The sequence below is a fragment of the Mus pahari genome, chromosome 17 (genome assembly GCF_900095145.1).
Source record: "Mus pahari chromosome 17, PAHARI_EIJ_v1.1, whole genome shotgun sequence".
NCBI lineage: Eukaryota > Metazoa > Chordata > Mammalia > Rodentia > Muridae > Mus > Mus pahari.
The window spans coordinates 46561668-46581262 of NC_034606.1; the positions used below are offsets into that span (position 1 = coordinate 46561668).

The window sequence follows — 19595 nt, forward strand, 5'->3', positions numbered from 1 at the left end:
AGGACAGCCAGGGCTATACAGAGAAACCCTGTCTCAAAAAAAAAAAAAAAAAAAAAAAAATTCAGACAGCCTGGTAGCTCTGGATGACCTCAGGCTGCTTGTCACTCCAGCACTGACTCATCAGATCTTGCAGACCCCTTTTGTGAAAAAATCTCCTGTATGCATCTTTCATTTTTATTTCTATTTCTTTTTTAAGAGACATTCCTGCTAAGTAGCCCTAGCTGGCCCAGGGCTGGCTTTAGATTCATAGTGAGCCACTCACTACCTTCTGGCTTTTAAGGTCTGGTATGAAAGGTGTGTTCCACATACCTGGCCTTTATTATTTGTTTTGTTTTGGTTTTGGTTTTTCGAGACAGGGTTTCTCTGTGTAGCCCTGGGTGTCCTGGAACTCACTCTGTTAACCAGGCTGGCCTTGAACTCAGAAATCCGCCTGCCTCTGCCTCCCAAGTGCTAGGATTAAAGGCGTGTGCCACCACGCCCAGCTTATTATTATTATTATTAGTGTGTGTGTGTGTGTGTGTGTGTGTGCCCTTGGAAGCCAGAAGCGGGTGTCATATCCATCCAATTGTGAGCTAGTAAACATGAGAGCGAGTAGTCAAACTCACAAGAGTAGCAATGGGCATTTTAAACACCAAACACTTTCTTCAGCCCTCCATGTTATTTATGTGTGTGTGAAATGACTTGCGTATGGCATATGTTTCCCTCAGCATGCATGTGGGGCTCAGAGGACAATATGCTGGAATCAGTTCTTTCTTTTTTTCAAGATGTATTTATAATGGTTCAGAGGTTAAGAGCACAGACTGCTCTTCCAGAGGTCCTGAGTTCAATTCCCAGCAACCACATGGTGGCTCACAAACATCTGTAATGGCATCAGATGCCCTCTTGTGGTGTGCCTGAAAACAGCTACAGTGTACTCACATAAACTAAATAAATAAATCTTAAAAAAAAAAAAAAAAGACTTTGGGTCTCACAGCACAGATCCTTGAAGTCTGCCTAGGCACACCCTGCATGTGGATTGAGGTGCTTTCCCTACCATCTTGTATAAAAGGTAAACAATCTGGTTGCCAGGGTTTCAAGGCATCCTACTTTTGTAAGCTGTATTGTAGGAAAGCCAATGATGGGTGTGTCAAGGTTGGAGTATTCTGAGTGCCTCTGAGCACCATCCTGGAAGAGGAAAAAGAAAGGCTGCTTCTCTCTTTTAAGAGCCTGTTTTTACCATATGTGTATGAAGTTTGGCATGTATGTATGTATGTGTGCCATGTGGCCAGCTGTGTATACCACCTTCATGCCCACAGAGGCCAGAAGAGGGCACTGGGTTCCCTGAAACAGAATCATGGATAGTTGTAAGCCATCGCATGGGTGCTGGGAAGCAAACCTGGGTCTTCTGCAAGAGCAGGGAGTGAGTGCTCTGAACCACTCAGCCATCTGTCCAGCCCCACCTGGTTTCACGTTTTACACCTGTTTGTTGCAGTGCTAGAGATACAATGCAGAGCCTTGTGTACACTACAACTGTGTTACATCGCCAGAATTTTGATAGTGTATTTTTAACGTGTATTTAGATCTACAAGATCTACGTGTATTTAGATCTAACGTTGTATTTAGATCTACAAATACCATTGTGCTAAGCTTGCTTAAGGTATTCATCACAGTAACATCGTGTGCAGGTTTGGAAACTAGAAGTTCATCATATAGCCTCGGTGTGTAACAGGTGCCTCATCTAGGTTTGCATAAGTACTTTATACAATGTCCACACAATAACAAAATTGTCCAATGCCTTTATCCAAATGTACGTGTATTGCTGCCTCCTCCCCTCAATCTCACCATCTTGTTTTCTATAGCATGTATTTGCCACCTGAGGCACCTTGATATAGTTGTTGATCTGTGTTTTCTTTCCTTACTGAGTTGACTTCACTGTGGCTTTCCTGTTTAAAGCAGGACCCAGTGTAGCTGAGCATGGTGGCTCGCCTCACTCTATCCCTAGCACTTGGGAGGTAGAGGCAAGAGAATTGCTCAGATTTCAAGGCCAGTCTGGGCTACAGAGTGAGGCTCTGTAATAATAATAATAATAGTAATAATAATAATAATAATAAAACCAAAAATTAAAAGATCAAATAACATACTCAGGATAGTTGAAGAATGGATAAATGTCCTCACTATCTTAATTAACTATGGGTTTCTAGCATCCCTTAGGGGGTCTGTTGACACATAAATCAATGACAGTTTTAGTGTGGGAGGTAGAACTTGGGCAGACACACACACACCCTGCAGGGCTCTCACAAGTCTTCTCTGTGCAAGTTAAAATTGTGTTGGTATTCAGGATGTATTGCCCTGCTCAGCAAGGGCGTCGACAACACAGTGCATTACACGCCAGCAGTATTTCTTTTAAGAAGACATTTCAGGCCGGACATGGTGGCACACGCCTTTAATCCCAGCACTCGGGAAGCAGAGGCAGGNGGATTTCTGAGTTCGAGGCCAGCTTGGTCTACAGAGTGAGTTCCAGGACAGCCAGGGCTATACAGAGAAACCCTGTCTTGGAAAAACAACAACAACAACAACAACAAAACAAAAACAAAAAAGAGGACATTTCAGATAAAATCCTTTTGTTTGTTCTGTTGAGGGAACTAGAACACACAGGAAATTCAAGGGTGATGTATTCTAGTCATACCTCTGCAAATTTAGGAGATAAAACAGCGGAGGGCTGGACTAGTCATGGAAGCTTACAAAAAGTACGTGTTCTGTAGCTCGATGGTAATGACCGGTAAGAAAATCAGAATGCCTCACCCGAACTCAAGTTCAGCCACTACAAATGTACTAATTTAACCGTAGCACAGTAGAAAAACTCGGATAGTTAATGGGGAGAAAGGAGGACCATTTAGAGGCTGGCTGGTTATGGGACTTATTATGGCATCCCCATCACCTTTCTGGTGAGAAGGTAAAGGTAGAGTTGCAGAATGCCTGCTCTGTTTGCTCCTGGGCCTCTTCTCTCCCTATCAAATAATTTCCCAATCTGAAATTGATAACGCAGGCGGTGACCAGGCCTTGGTAAGCCCGGCCACAGGCCTCCAGGGAGATTGCCACACGGACTGGCTCCGAAGCCGGCCACGGTCAGCAGAAGGCCGGATTGGAGTTTCGGGTTTCCAAAGACCAGCCCAGGCCCCTTGCACCGCGGACTCGGGGGCAGCGCTGTGGATCTGAACCTGGGCTTAAGTCCTGGGGCAGAAGAAGGAAGCAGCCGCCGCCCCAAATGAAGGAGTCAGACCACAGGGCTTCCCAGAATGCCAGCAGAGACCTCACGGACATTCCCACCGGTTGGCTCCCTTCTCTCGGCCCCGCCCGGCCCCGCCCGACCCCGCCTTAATCACTCCAGCCTCCTCCCCAGCGGCGAGAGACGGAGGGGTGGGGGAAACCTCCGCCTGCGCCTTTAAGGGGCGTGACCGGAGACCCCGCCCCTTCTCCCCGCTCGCGCCAATGAGGGGAGGGGTGCGGGAGGAGGAGGAGCCTGGCGTGCGGGGCAGGCGGCGGAAAGTGAGCCGATGCGCAGGCGCAGTGGTCACACGACCGACTGTGTGTTTCCAAAATGGCGGCGGCGATGGATGTGGATACCCCCAGCGGCACCAACAGCGGCGCGGGCAAGAAGCGCTTTGAAGTTAAAAAGGTTGGGCTCGCCAGCGCCTTCCTCAAGGAAGCTTGGGAGGCGCGGATATGGCTGGCAGGCCCGAGGAAGAGCAAGGCGCGGGGGAAAAGGGCTTCATTTCAGGGCGTTCCTGGGGCCGGGTACCAGGAAAGGAAGCCGGGGGGCGGGCTCAGGGTTGATCGGCATGAGGGTGGCCCAGTGCCTGGGGCCCTATTAGTCTCGCTGGGAAGCTGTGGGGCCAATCGCCGGGCTGCTTACTGAAGTACGCGAGGTTGACTTCGTTGCGGGAGCCAAGCGCTTGAGCTGTCACTGAAGTGACTGAGAGGTGGGGGAAGGACAGGGTGGGGTGGGTGGGATGGAGACTCGTGAAGAGACTGCGGCGGGTGGAGGATGGGGCAGTGCGGAGGAGCCCGGGAACGTGCGATGACAGCGCAGAGGGGCTCTGCCGGTGTTCTTGCTCCTCCCCTTCCTGGATCCTAGACTCTATCGACTCCGAGGGACCTGGCGTGGGCCCTCGATTGTCTGGCGGCCTCCATTGGCCTCTAAACCCACAGTCAAGTGTAAAGCTTGGTTCTTCCGAGACCGCTACTAGTTGTCACATAGCTTCTGCCACTCCAATGGTTCTCTGATGTCCCTGTACACTTATAACACAAAATGGTAATTAAAAAGCGTGGTGGACTTAGTTTTAAAAGCAAGCCGAGAACTTGTGCTATTTAAGAAGGTGGAATACTAATTGCTAATGACCTGAGAATAGAAAAACAAAAATATGAAACGTCCTTTTGTATGCCCTTCCCCTTCATAGTTTGCCGGTTCCTACTTAAGATTACACAAATCTGCTCAAAATTAAGATCTTGAAGTGGGCAAGGTGTCTTCTTTTTATGGATTATTTTTGGAACGTGTCGCTGAGAATATCCCTCACCCCACCCCCTTTTTGTGTCATCTCATTGTGGCCACTGCTGCTCAGTTACAGCCCACAGCCATATTGAAGAATAATATACGTAATGTAGAATTTACTAAACTCTTGTGCTTGAATTTGAAAAGTCAAACCAAAGTAGTCCTTAAAATGGGTGCCCTGTCTAACATAAGAAGTCTCAGATTGGCTTACTAGAACTAACAAAGTAATAGTTTGGACATAACGAACGTTGAGAACATCAGTTTACTTGGTAAGAGGAAAAGAAAATCGCAGTGGAGTCTACTTTGCTTGCAGTGCTCCTGTAAGGTTTAAGTGATGACCTTATTCTGTGTACTGAAACTGGCTAGGTAACTTGCTATCCAGCTTATCCTGTGATTATCCATTCAGTGATCCATTTATTATCTTAGTTCAGTCTGTTCGCTTCCCTGCTTCTGAGTCCAAAGCTTCGGGGGCAGCAAGTGCTTATTGCAGATTTTGAGTTCTTCCACGGTTGTCAGGGAAAGCTGCACAGTAGTTCAAGGTTGGACTTATTTAAAGCTGAACGGGTGTTCAAAAAATAGTACTAATATTCTCACGTTGGTCTGGCTAGCTAAATTATTTTACATTATAGATAAAAAATTAAAGATACCCATGTTCATATATGTCATCTTTCAAGGAATGGGGAAGTGTACACATATGTGGTCTACTGTTATCCTCTGATGTAGTCCAAATAGTATAATCCAAAAACATCCTTTCTTTGGTAGGCCCTGTGGCCAGGGAGTTGGTAACTGAAATACTAATGAGCCTGTTACATTACAAGGAAAACACATTGTTTCCCCTTTTCTCCTTGCAGTGGAATGCAGTAGCCCTCTGGGCCTGGGATATTGTGGTTGATAACTGTGCCATCTGCAGGAACCACATTATGGATCTCTGTAAGTAACTCAGGGCGGATGGGAAGAAGTTGAGAAGGTTACAGAAATGGTGGTCATCCTGGTGTGCCCAATTGTCTTATTTACCAGTGACTACAAAGCAGGGTTAGAACCCTTAGGCACTTAGGTATCTCATCCATTGGTGTGTTTGAAGTAGATTGTTTTTGTGGTTGTTTGTGGAGACAGGTTTCTCTGTGTAGCCCTAGCTCTACTGGAATTCACTCTGTAGACCAGGCTGGCCTTGAACTAGAGATCCACCTGCCTCTGCCTCCTGAGTTAAATTGTGTCTTAAAACAATGTCTTGAGCCGGACGTGGTGCCGTGCGCCTTTAATCCCAGCACTCGGGAGGCAGAGGCAGGCGGATTTCTGAGTTCGAGGCCAGCCTGGTCTACAGAGTCAGTTCCAGGATAGCCAGGGCTATACAGAGAAACCCTGTCTCGAAAAAACAAAAAAACAAAAAAAAAAACAATGTCTTGAAGGCGTACCTTGCTCTCAGAATGAATTACTCATTGTAAATCGGGCAAGATGCCATTTAAAATGAGGTGTAGATAGAGTTGCCTTTTATGTCCTTAGATATCCATAAAGGCAAAAATAGTGAAAGAAAATAACCTTTGAAAGTAGATATGGTGGTACATGCCTGTAATCCCAGCATTTGGGAGGCAGTGGCAGGAGTATTGTGGCAAATTACAGGCCTGGCAGGGCTAAGATTTGAACTACAGTACTCTTATCTAGTTTTTGTTGGACAAGATTACAATCACAGATTGGAGAGATGGTTCTGAAGTTAAGAACATTGGCTGCCCTTCCAGAGGATCCAGGTTCAGTTCCCAGCAACCACATGCAGGCTTACCATGCATAGATACCAGACACACTCCAATGTAAGCAAAACACCATACATATTAAATGAATAAGTCAATTGGTTATAAAGTAAATTTGCAGCCAGCCCTATGTATTCTCAAGTGTTACATTTTCAGGTTTGAACAGCTTTGTGTCCATGGATATGTGTGTGTGTGTGTGCGTGCATGCCCGTTATAAATGTGTGTATCCGCCACTCCACATTACACATGCACCCATGGGCTATCAGCACCTCTCAGATACTCCAGGACTTAACTGTAGTATCCCTTTATGTCATTTAATCATGGTTCTTAGTTATATCCATGTTAGTTACTGCCCTGACATGTTGTCTAGTACATAATAAAATTGCACTCAATATTTGCTAGATGAATAACAAAACCAAATAGTGGAACAGTCTGATCACTGCAACTGGGAAAGCATGAATCGGGCTTGTGTGAGAAAGCACTTTGTGGCATTTGCTGGAAGTCCATGGTGCCTCAGAGTTTCTGTGAACTTTGACCTTTTCATTGTGCTACAGTGAGAACAGATCAGCAGCTGCCATGTTTAATATAGATGGGGGAAGGGCATCACTGAAACACAGCAGTTTAAACACGGGTGGAGTCTCTGTCCCTTGTATTTTCACAAGTTGTACCAGAGAACATCTTTTTTCCTTGGGGCTTTCATCTGAAAATAATGGAAGACATGACAGTGTTCATGGTCCTCCTTCCTCCCCTTCCTTTATGTGTCTCAGGTGGGAGTCAACATAGCAAGTGTGCTTTCCCACTAGATACTTTGTGTCCTGTATGGTGTGCTTTGCTTTGGGGATGTTGTTGTTGTGGGGTTTTTTTTGGGTTTGGTTTTTGGGATTTTTGTTTGTTTGTTTTGGTGTGGTTTTGTTTTTTTTTTAAACTCTATGTTGTCCAGATTGACTGCAAATTCATGATTCTCCTGCCTCTGCTTCCTTCATAATATGTTCTAAATGTCCCATGATGTAAAACATTGAACTTCTATAACAAAAATTGTGGGGCTGGAGAGATGACTCAGCGGTTAGAAGAGCACTGACTACTCTTCCAGAGGTCCTGAGTTCAATTCCCAGCTACCATGTGGTGCTCACAACCATCTGTAATGGGATCCGATGCCCTCAAAGCAACAATGTACTTGTATACATTAAATAAATAAATAATTCCTTTTTTTTTTTTTTTTTTTTTTTTCTCAAGGCAGGGTTTCTCTGTATAGCCCTGGTTGTCCTGGAACTCACTTCGTAGACCAGGCTGGCCTTGAACTCAGAAATCCACCTGCCTCTGCCTCCCGAGTGCTGGGATTAAAGGCGTGTGCCCACCATGCCTGGCTTAAATGATTCTTTAAAAAAAAAAAAAAAAAAAAAAACTTGTGACAGATGTGAGTATAATGGTATAATGGTTTACACTTGGAATTTGGAGGCAGGAGGATCAGGAATTCAAAGTCATCCTTAGATACATAGCAAATTCAAGGCAGCCTGACCCTGCCTCAGCACAGTCCCTGCTGCACCCGCCCCTGAGGTGCCTGGAGAGCGAGCATGTGCCATCGTGCGGATCCTGATTTGGGTGCTTGAGTTGGGGGTGGTCATTCTCTTGGTTTTGTTTGAGACAGGGTCTCACTGGACAGTCCAGACTGGCCTGGAAGTCCTTCCAGAACTTGTATTTCAGAAGGGACTTCATCTGGTTGCCATTTTCAAGAATACTTTGTAAATTCGCCAATTTTCCTGCTCTGCACATCTTGAAAATTGAAAACTATTAGGTGGAGCACACAAGTAGCCCTAGCTAGCTTCAGACTCAGAGATTATCCTGCCTCTGCCTCCTGAATGCTGGGATTACAGGCTTTACCCACCACACAGCCGTCTTCATCTTTCCCATCCACTTGAAACAGCTAGTGGCCAACCATTGAGGAAGTGGCTGGCCAGGTTGGAAGCTGAGCTGCTGCCCCCAGGTCAGTGACATTCTTATCCTTGTTCCCACAGGTATCGAATGTCAGGCCAACCAGGCTTCAGCTACTTCCGAAGAGTGTACGGTTGCTTGGGGAGTCTGCAACGTGAGGAACCTTCTTTACCTATGAGTGGCTGTGCATGCATTGCTGCTTTGCCCAACTTGATAATTATTATGGGGAAACGAATAGCCCACCTTTCTCCCAAGAGGTGTACAGACAGTAAAAGCATATTCAAATCCTCTCAGTAATTACCTTTAACTGGGTAAACAGTAGTCTTTAAAGAAAGACTAGTTGGTCTTCATTACTAAGTTGACCTTTCGTAAGCAATGTGTACAGTATTCAGCCACCCTCAGTGGTTGTCTTCAGAGCCTAAAACAGTCTTGAGAGTGTCTGTGCCTTCTCAACAGGCCATTTAAGGCCATGTCTATGGGAAGAGGTTTGGTAAATAAGTTGAATATTAAGTTCTCAGTTCTATGTGTATTTTAAGTTAGATTTGGTGCAGAGTTGTTTCGTGTGTGTGTGTGTGTGTGTGTGTGTGTGTGTGTGTGTGTGTGTTCCTGCCAGAAATATTTAGCACAGCACTGTTGGACTAAATGTATATAGCATTACAGGGTATGACAACTATGGAGATGAGACAACAAATATATTATTTCTAGCATGTTAAAAATTCATCTATAGAGCAATTGTAGCCTTAGTTACATGAGCTAAAATTGCCCTGACCAGTCAGGGCCAGGATGCACAGCTCCCATCTTGACACAAGGAATCTCAGGTTCTGGGGTCAGCCATCATCCGTTGCTGTCTTACTTGCTAGTAAGAACATCTAACATCTCTAAACATGGGTTCTCTCAGGTAAAAGATGGCTAATAGTGAAAGTATAAACAGGATTAAATGATTTAACTCTTAAAGAGTGTTTAGAGGCCCAGTGGGATAGCTCCGTGGATGAAGGGTCTTGCCGCCAAGCCTCAGGTCCTGAGCTTGGTAAAAGAGAACTGGCTGACCTCCTAACTGACACACACGTGCATAACCACCATGAATAGATGTTTTACAAGTACCTAGAGTGGTTCCCACAACATAGCAAATATTTGTTAGGAAAGCTAAATGAGTGACGTGAATAAGTAACAAAATGGGGAAGGAAAGCTGATGGGCTGGAGAGATGGCTCAGCAGTTAAGAACAGGGACTGTTCTTCCAGAAGACCTGGGTTCAAGTCCCATCTGTAAACTCCAAGATCTGACACCCTCACACAGACATACATGCAGGCAAAATGCCAATGCACATAAAATAAAAATAATTATTTAAAAGAAAAAAAAGAAAGCTAAATGAGGGGTCAACAGTTACAGAGCATGCACTGCTCTTCCAGTTCCCAGAAGCCATATTAGCACATCGAGCCACTCACAACCACCCATGATTCAAATTCTGTGGCCCTTCCTAGTGCCCAGTGCTTTCCTCGTGGCCTTGTGGCTGTCTTCCTGCCCATTCTTCTCCATCAGACCCTTTGGTCACTTCCCAGCCCACACTAGCCAAAGCATGGTGTTAAACATTGATGGAGATAGAGGAAATACACCACGTGCTTTGCCCTCACTACTTGGAGAGTAAAGGTAACATTCCTCTGAATGAAGGGAAAGGGGGTGAACCTGCTGAAGTGCTTCATGGGCAAAGGCACTTAGTGTCAATCAAGCCTGACAGCAGAGCTCAGTCTGGGAGCCCCACTGTAGGAGAGACCACGTTCCACAAGGTTTCCTCTGGTCTCCACAAGTGCCCTGTGAGTGTCTTGCATACTTGTGCCCACAAACATAAACACAAATAAATGTAACTTACAATTGATGTATTTAGGCAGCCATTTGTAGCTCTACCTGGCCTGGAGCTTATAGAGATCTGCCTTCAGCTGCCTCCAGATCCTAGGATTAAAGACTTGGGCCGCTACTCCTCGCTTTTATCTAAATTTAAGAATTTTTGAACCAAGTATGGTAATATATGCCTAATCCCAGCTTTCTGGAGGCAGAAATGGTTAGATTCCCAAGTTCAAGGCTAGCCTGGTCTACAGAGCAAGTTCTAGGTTAGCCAGAGCTACACCAAGAAACCCTGTCTTGAAAAAAAAATTTTTTTTTCTTTTTTAATGAAAAGTGTAGATAAAGATGAATTTATAGCCGGACGTGGTGGCGCACGCCTTTAATCCCAGCACTTGGGAGGCATAGGCAGGCGGATTTCTGAGTTCGAGGCCAGCCTGGTCTACAGAGTGAGTTCCAGGACAGCCAGGAATACACAGAGAAANGAGTGAGTTCCAGGACAGCCAGGAATACACAGAGAAACCCTGTCTCGAAAAAAACCAAAAAAAAAAAAAAAAAAAAAAGATAAATTTATTCCGATAGCTTGCTATAAAGGAGAGCCTGGGCATGCTGTGCTAGAGCCTTTACACTAGGCTAGGGTGCTAATTTTGAGTGTTGTATGAACCAGCTCTGGGAATTAGACAAGTCATTTGTCCGGGGTTCCATTTCCTGTCTGTAAAGTACAGATAGTAGTATCTGTCTTGCCCCCTTGACGGGGTTGCAGTGAGCTTGCATGAGGTAATGGGTGTCAACATCTCTATACTTTCTCCATCCTTGGGTGCTGTAAATGTGTCTGTGGAAAATTATACCATCTGCTATGTACACCCTTTCCTGCATTGTAAATTAAGAGGAAGAAAGATGGAGTCCCCCTGCACCAAGATGGAGTTAGGCACCTTGCCCTTGGCACGAGCTCCTCTGAGGTTATCCCCAGGTTCTGTAGGATGCTTGGCAGGGAGATGAGCGCCAGGGACAGGTGCCTTCCCTGTCTTTGGATGAGCTGTCTCCAGTACCTAGACATGGTGGGAAGTGTCTCAGCCTCTGCCTTTTGGAAGTCTAGAGGGGTTTGTTGCCTTGATTCTTAAAGGCAGGGTCTGGAGTCTTAAGGGACAGAATGTTCTAGAAAGTTGTTGAAAAAGGACAGTGGCCCTCACCCTTCAGGACCTCCTTTCTTGGGGCAGTAGAAGCATCCTGTTAACAGCTGAATAGCACCAGGATCCACATTCCCTTAAAAGACCTCACTATCATAATGTAGTCCTGTGCTCCCCAGTCAGTTTTTAGCAGTAAACGCGAGTTACATGTTCTTGTTGGAAATACCCTTGCCCATAAGGGTTCCAAGATGTCATGTGGCATACTGCCCTTTCTCACCCAAGGCTGCTCTCTGACCTGTTGTCGTTCCATGCACAGTCCGTGATTGGTGTCGGCAGTCGGTGGCTGCTGTGCCGAGTAACACCCTTCTTCTCTTTCAGCATGCTTTTCATTTCCACTGCATCTCTCGATGGCTCAAAACGAGGCAGGTGTGTCCGTTGGACAACAGAGAGTGGGAGTTCCAAAAGTAGGTGTTTCTTCTCTGTTTGGGGTTCTAAGTCTGGGTTTTCTGGTTAGTGTCATTCTCCTGCTGGCCTCATGCTGAGAGCAGCTGGAGTGGTGGGACATCACCCTCAACCCCCTTGGTCTTCTCTTGTTTTTTGTTTGTTTGGTTTGTGTTGTTGTTGTTTTTGGAGACAAAATCTCTCTCTAACCCTGGCTGTCTTGGAACTTGATCTGTAAACTAGACTGCCTGCCTCTGCCTCCCAGGTACTGGGGCTAAAACCCAGTACCACCATACCTTATTTTTAAAAAGGTAAACAGGGATTAGCTAGCATTTCACAGGCTGAGTGTTTTCAACCTGCTCAGTCTATCAAAGTGGAAAATATGGGAGTCAGAAATGCTTGGTCAAGTATTTTCAGGGCTAGAGAATGTACCTAGAGGGTATATAACTCAGTGGTATAATGCTTGCCTGGACTGTGGAGAGACCTGGAGTCAGTCCTAGTAGCACCAAAATAAATCCACGAGTGTCCGTAACCCAACCCTGAAAAGTTCCATGGTGTTTGGGGTATCATGGTATAGGGGTGACTGCCCTAGGACTTTGGGGTTCCTCCTCCCTCTGCCTTCCCGAGCAGTGGTCACAGATATACCCACCAAAACCACTCTTACTGTTCATTTGTTCCCTTAAGATAGGAAACTGACTGTGACCCTCCAAGCCAGGTGCCTCAAGTGCCAAATGCTTTTGGCTTAGCACAGCTGACTGATCAAATTTACAGCTAATAGATTACGTTTTTATTATTAAGCAAAGCGTGATAATGTATGCCTTTGATCTTAAAACTGAGTTTGAGGTCAGCCTGTCTACAGAGTTTAAGTTCCAGGATAGCCAGGATACACAGAGAAACCCTGTCTAAAAATCAAAAAATATGTGTTTAACAGGTCTGTGGTTTTACTCTCCAGTGTTCTAATGGGGTGCCTTGTTTTGTCTTTCAGGTATGGGCATTAAGAAAGACTCTCCCGCAAGGCGGACCGTCTGTTACTCGTCTAGTGACTTCCTGTTAATTATAAATTAGATAGAACCATGGTCCTTTTTTGTTCCTTTGTTTTTGGAGTTTGGTGTTCCCGCAGCCATATTGTATTTTGTGTCAAATAAAGCCTTTAAGTTGGAGGTGGTTGCAGTTTCATGTATGTGGAGAGTGATCTGAGAAGGAGCCTCTTCAGAGCCAGAAAGCCATCCTAGAGAATGCTCTGTTCTTGAGGAGAACACACTTGGCCTGTGGGTTCGGCTTCACAAGGTCACAAGGAACCTCAGAGTCAGGAGTTAGGTAACTGGCACCTGGAAACCCCCCAGCTCTGTCTTCCTTCTGAGATAGCACCAGGCAGGAATGGGGAAGAACATGGCCGCCTTGGACCAGCCAGGTCTGCTTTGGGCTTTCATCTCTGGCTGGAGACTAAGAACAAGTGACTGGCACAGGAAGGCTTTGAAAACTCTAAAGACTACAGGGTTAGTTCTGACTGTGAAGGACATGCAGCAATCTCTAGAACAAAAGTGGACCCAAAAAAAAAAAAAAAATTCGTACTGTGTAATCTTGGCTAGCAATAGAGTGATCATAAAGTTCACTTGAAAACTAATGTTGGGACAGTTTGCATATAAGCCTGTAATCCCAGGTACTTGGGAATTAGGTAAAGATCCTTTGAGTCCAGGAAACCTTGTTTCTAAAACAAATTCTAGTTTGGGGCCTAGGGGCGCTGTAGCTCAGCTGTAAGGCCCTGTGTTCAATTGCTGGCATACATTTTAAAAAAGAAAAAAAAGTAGAAATTGAATTAAGAGCTGAAGTTTTTAAACATGCTGGCCAGGGCCGGGCGGTGGTGGCACAGGCCTCTAATCCCAACACTTGGGAGGCAGAGACAGGCGGATTTCTGAGTTTGAGGCCAGCCTGGTCTACAGAGTGAGCTTCAGGACAACTAGGACTAAACAGAGAAACCCTGTCTCAAAAAAACAAAACAAAACAAAAAAAACACAAAAAACCCCATGCTGGCCAGGGAAGGAGCGGCCATCCTGATGCTGTATTCTGCCGAGACACAGTTTCTGTTGCTGTGGTTTTCATGTAGTAACAGATCCTACAAAAGTCTTGAAATCCTTCAGGGCAGTTTTCCTTTCTCCGGTGCCACACCAGTTAAAACCAATGGCCAGGTAAAGCAGGTCTGAGACTCCAACTGTCTTCTGTTNTCAAGCAGAAAAAGATTGCAGCCGGGCAGTGGTGGCGCACGCCTTTAATCCCAGCACTTGGGAGGCAGAGGCAGGTGGATTTCTGAGTTCGAGGCCAGCCTGGTCTACCGAGTGAGTTCCAGGACAGCCAGGGCTATACAGAGAAACCCTGTCTCGAAAAACCAAAAAAAAAAAAAAAAAAAATTGCAAAAATGTGAAACAATGCTGTCATTATTCTTGTTTTCAAAGTTAATTTTAATAAAAATATGTTAATGGCTTCTGTATGTCATTTTCACCACTGCATTTCTGCCCTTTAGGAAATACTTCTGTTCTTTTTATGGGGGGGGGGGGTGTTGGCAGGTGCTTTGGATGAGTGTGTATGTGGAAGTGGCTGCTGGCTCTTCCTTCAGTCTCCGCGGTTTCCATACAAGGCCTCTTCACCGAACATGGAGCTTGGCTGGTTAGTTAGTTAGTTGCCTGGGATCCTCCTGGTTCTGCCTCCCACCCCTACACCTGACTATGTGCGTGCTAGAGATGAAATCGGTTTGGAAGGGATGTTTTACTGACCACCATCTCCCAGCTTCAGCTGGATAGAGTTGGATAGAGTTGTGGTGTCTTTACTGTAGAATTCTGTCCTCTGAGCAGAGTGGCCACCGTTTCCCTCAGTCACTAGTTCCTGCCTGCAAGAGGCCCGTTGACTTTTCCCTCAGAGACACGGGTGGGAAAGGGCCAATGAGTATCCAGCCATGCCCGCCAGCCAATCCTATGCAAGTCACTAACTGCCCATGGTCTCTGGAGCTTCTCCACAGGACGCCTAACTGAAAGCTAGGTGCTGGCATCCTTGCTGGGTGGAGAACTTCCAGTCTGGATGCTCTGGGGTCACCCACACTTCTGCCAGTAAACCATAGTTCATCAGTAAGCCCCAGTCATGAGCTCACCAGTTCCCCTGACTGAATCTGGGTGAACTTGAACTTTGATCTGTCACTAGGACCTTGAGAGTTCTGGGGTAGGTGTTTGTGTTCCCCCAGGAAAGAATTCTCCCAACAAAAGTAACAAGTTGGTGCTCTCAGCTTTGAGGTTCTTACTGTTTGATTATGTGAGGGTTTTGTGGCTCCTTGTTTTTTAGTCTATGCAACCTACGCTGGCCTGGAACTCACGATGTAGCCCTTGCTGGCCTCAAATTCACACAGATTTATTTTTTACTTTCAGTATCCTAGAAGGGATAATGGATACTAGGAGTTGTGCAAACCTCTAATAATGAATAAGGACTGCCACCTTCACCATAGATCTATTCCATACCTTTCCAGTTGGTGTCCAGGCTGCATGAATAATTTACTGTGTAAACATGTTGGTTGCTATTCCCCAAGTGACATATTTGAAGCATGTTCCTGTCTCAACATCTGGGCTGGAGAGATGACCAAACAAATTACAATTAAATTATTATTATTATTATTATTACTTTAAAATCCCAGTCCTTGGGATTAAGAGGCAGGAAAATCAGGAGTGGGAGGTCATTTTTTGCTACATACTAAGTTAAGGCTGAGCTACATGTGACCCTGTCTTGTAAAACAAGAAATTTAAGGTTGGAGAGATGGCTCAGCAGTTAAGAGCATTGGCTCCTCTTCCAAAAGTCCTGAGTTCAATTCTCAGCAACTACATGGTGGCTCATAACCATCTATAATGTGATTCAGTGATCGGGTGTGCCTGAACACAGGTACTCATATATAAATCATTTTTTTTAAGATTTATTTTTATTTTTTTACTTTTTTTCTTTTTCAAGACAGGATTTCTCTGTATAGTCCTGGCTATCCTAGAACTCAATCTGTAGACCAGGCTGGCCTCGAACTCAGAAATCCACCTGCCTCTGCCTCCTGAGTGCTGGGATTTAAGGCGTGTGCCACCACGCCCGGCCATTTACAGACTTCTTATTTGGCCAACCATGGGTACCTAGAACTAAATTAAAGCCCCTGGCCACAGGTCATAGTCTACTAGGGGAACTTGTTAGGAAGATGAATAGGTAAATAGCTGAATATACTGATTCTGTAGAGATGCACAGGGCCTGGGTCTGAACTTGATCTCAAGGCACCCAGCCTTTCCTGCCTCCTGACAGCGGTGCCTACATACTCCTCTGCATCTGCCTTCTGCTCATTTCCTCACTTGGCCTGGGAGACCTGGTCTTTCTGTGTAGCCACAGCAGTGTCCTGGATCACCTGGGCCTCTCCATCTCTCAGATGCTGAGATGGCAGGCACCATCCAAACCAGTGGCTCCTGCCCTTTGGTGATTCTAAACTATTCGTAGGCTGGGCAAGCACTCTGCCACTGAGTTCATATTCCCAGTAAGCCCACCCACCCCTTTAATGCTGAGACAGGGTCTCAGGTTCCCCGGACTCCCCTTCAGCTTGCAAAGGTAGGCCTTGGGTGTGTTACCCTCTTGCCTTGGCCTCTGTGAGTGCTGGACTCAGGTAGCCTGTACCATCAAAGCCAACCGCCCAGCCTTTCAGCAGTCAGAAGGCAGAGGCAGAGGTGGATCTCGGAAAGCCAAGGCCAACCTGGTCTACTTGATGACTCTCAAAACTACAAATAGAAAAAAAAAAATAACAGGGACTGAAGAGATGTCTTGGTAGTTAAAAGGGCAAATACATTCAGAGGACACAGGTTTGATGGCCAGCACCCACACAATGGCTCACAATCACGTCTATCTCCAGTTCCAGGGGAATCTATCTGAAGCCCTCTGCTGGTTTCCATGGACACATGTGATGCACATAAATACCAAAAACTAAACATAAAATGATGATGATGATGATGATGATGAACAACAACAACAACAATAACAACATTCAACTCAACAAAACTAAAAAGAAAATGAGCTGACTATAATCCCAGCACTCTGGAGACAGAGGCAGGAGGACCAGAAGTTGAAGATTTCATTTGCAAAAAGTTTGATGAGAATATGAAAATTATACTACATGAGACTTGTCCTAAAAAAATGAAAGAAAGAAGAAGGAAGAGAGGGAGGGAAAAATAAATTCAGGACTGCAAGATGGCTGAGTTTATGGTAAGGACTCCTGCCAGCAAGCACTACCCTAGACAACCTGAGCTGGATGTTCGTGGGGATCTGCTAGTTGTCCTTTGACCTCCACAGGTGTGTCGTGGGCACAGCGCTTCCCCCTCAATAAAACTGCAGTTTAGAAAAACTAAAACAATTTTTAATTAAAATAAGAAAAACCTAAGAATCAATGAGGAACTGAGGTCAAGCGACCTCTCCAGGGTCACAGAATCCTCCATGGTAGGCCTGGACTTTAGATGGAGATTTATCTACTTCCAAGATTGCTCATTTTCACCAGCTGTGGTAGCTAGGGCGAATCCCAGGGGATGGCTGCGTCAAGCCCTCTGCAAACAGAAGCTACACAAAGGTCAGGCCTCCTTATTAATCAGGAGCTTGGCCAAGCCTCCGATTGGACACTCGACTTTGACCATCCCTATATTAAGACCCGGAGCTCTGAATAACAAAGCAGAGACAGAACAAGCTGAAAACAAATGGCCAGGCGGCCATGGTCCTCACAGCTTCGCTCAACAGCTTCTCCCCTAAGGAAACGGAGCAGGAATGTCTGACTACAGCTGAATTGAAATCTACTCTGGATTGTAGATGATGTCGCTTCAAGGGGTAAAGCGCAAGGTGAGGAGGAATCAGAATACCAAAGACTTAGGGAGGGGAGTGGCGTGATGTCAGTGGTGGGACTGCACCTGAGCGGATCAGCTTTAGAGTCGGGCAGACACTTGCTCAAACGCTTCATACACCTGTAACTGCAGCCCTTGGGAGGTGGAGGCAGGAGGATTGCAGTTCAAGGTCACCCTCATCCTCAGCTGCATAGTAATTTGAGACTAAATTGAGCTAAGTGAGACCAGTCTCTGAAAATGTAAAAGATGGGAGAAAACAACACCGGACAGACAGAGTTGCCTAAAAGCAGTGTCTGGAGCTGGACTGCGATGGCAGATGCCTTTAATCCCAGCACTCCAGAGGCAGAGGCAGGAGAGGCCAGTCTGGTCTGCAGATCAAGTTCTCGGACAGTCAGGGCTACACAGAAACCCTATCTTGGGGAAGAAAACAATAACAAAAGCAATGGTTGTTCTTGCCAAAACCTGGTTTGATTTCTAGCACATGCGCAATGTGGCTCATAAGCTGCCTGCAACCCCAGTTCCAGGGAACACTTAAGTTTCAGGCAGGAGATTCTTTCTCTCTCTCTCTCTCTCTCTCTCTCTCTCTCTCTCTCTCTCTTTCTTTTTTTGTATTTTAGAGACAGTGTTTCTCTGTGTAGCCCTGGCTGTCCTGGAACTCACTACATAAACCAAGCTGGCCTCGAACTCCTAGAGATCAGCCCGCCTCTGCCTCCAGAGCTTTGTTTTTTATTTAAAAAATTACGTATATGTATTATGTGTATGCCTGTGTGCGTGTGTCCTTGTGCAAATGCCATGGTGTACATGCAGAAGACAGAGGACAACATAGAGGACTGAGCTCTCTTCCTCTGCTATATCTGGTCCGATGGATGGAACTCTGGTCTCCATCCCTTGTTTCAGGTCACAGGGAAAGTGTCCTTCATTCCACCTTAAATGTCTGGACAGGCGAACTTTACACTTGATCAAGAGCGCGGTTATCAAGAGGTGGAAGAGAAAAACAAGGCATCAAGAAAAGGATACCTGTGTGTGGGAACAGGACCAAAGACTGGAGTGTGAGAGGTCATGGAGTCACGTGAGGAATCCTGGGAATCAGAATCCCGAGACAGCATCAGAGTGCAGAGTTTATTGATTGCACAGTGCATACGCTTATGTAAGTGTTCAAGCCAATCCCAAGCCCTAAATCCAGGGCCAATAGCATCTCTCGCCACACCATCACCAAGCCCCAATGAGAGCCCTGCTCGATAAAGTTACTCAGAAAAGCAGGAGGGGCTGGGCGAGGCATCGTCATCTGTTAGGACTTCAGGGAAGTTGTGGAAGCAGCTTCTCCCCAGGCCTTGGTTTCTTTTTGCTGTCTCACGGGAGTTCCGGGAGCCATCTAAGATGGAATGCGGTGCACTGGTCGCAGGAGGCAGTAGCGCCTCGCTCAACATCCTACGTTTTCCTTCACGAGGTTGATTTCCATATCCTCCATTCCTGTGTCTCTTCCCAATTGGATAGTCTGTAAAGAATTGGCACACAGGAAGCGGGAAGAGGCAACTGTTCTGGACATCCAATTCCTAGAACAAACCAATAGGCCTTTGTATGTCGGCTTTATTGGACCGGGAAGATTAAAACAATTTCAGTTGCATACAAGTCTTAGAAAGTAGAAGAGATGAAAAGATTTTACTCCCTTGCCCTAAACATGAACTTTATAGGTTTTGCGTTTTGGAGGGTTTGGTTTAGTTGGTTGGTTTTGGTTTCTGTTTTTTTCCCAGTGTTTCTCTGTGTAGCCCTGGCTGTCCTGGAACTCCTTCTGTGGACCACACTGGCTTCAAACTCACAGAGATGCACCTGCCTCTGCCTTCTGGGATTCAAGGCTTGCACCAACACTGCCCAGCTGAATTTTATAGCTCACTAGCCCAGACTCCATTTTTTCCCATTCTATTTTCTCCAGTGCAGATTTAAAAATCGTTTTATCAATTCACACTATTTTGTTCATTGCTCTGGGTTTTTTGTTTGTTTTTCTCTTCACAATGAGACCAAGGGGACCTCACTATCTGGAGGCAGGTTGTTCAAACTCGGAGCAGCTAGACCACAGGCACTTATTATTTTTTTTTAAAGATTTATTTATTTATTATA

The 19595-nt window shown here is 45.7% G+C and overlaps 1 protein-coding gene and 1 pseudogene across 1 annotated transcript; one reads left to right on the forward strand and one right to left on the reverse strand.

Moving 5' to 3' along the window:
• The first annotated feature begins 3541 nt into the window (after positions 1 to 3541).
• Rbx1 (ring-box 1) lies at positions 3542 to 12761 on the forward strand. The gene is made up of 5 exons (XM_021217027.2): positions 3542 to 3655; positions 5380 to 5458; positions 8283 to 8353; positions 11539 to 11624; positions 12587 to 12761. Exons 1-5 carry the CDS (start codon positions 3578 to 3580, stop codon positions 12597 to 12599), a joined length of 327 nt encoding a protein of 108 aa, XP_021072686.1. The 5' UTR covers positions 3542 to 3577; the 3' UTR covers positions 12600 to 12761.
• A 4671-nt stretch (positions 12762 to 17432) lies between these two features.
• LOC110334525 overlaps positions 17433 to 19595 on the reverse strand; it is a 10665-nt pseudogene continuing 8502 nt past the window's right edge.

Excerpts from the sequence above, each read along its gene's own strand:
- Rbx1 (XM_021217027.2), top strand. The coding sequence starts at position 3,578 with ATGGCGGCGGCGATGGATGTGGATACCCCCAGCGGCACCAACAGCGGC. Across the intron at positions 5,459-8,282 it reads GAACCACATTATGGATCTCT|GTATCGAATGTCAGGCCAAC; the intron begins GTAAGTAACTCA and ends TTGTTCCCACAG. Across the intron at positions 8,354-11,538 it reads TTGCTTGGGGAGTCTGCAAC|CATGCTTTTCATTTCCACTG; the intron begins GTGAGGAACCTT and ends CTTCTCTTTCAG.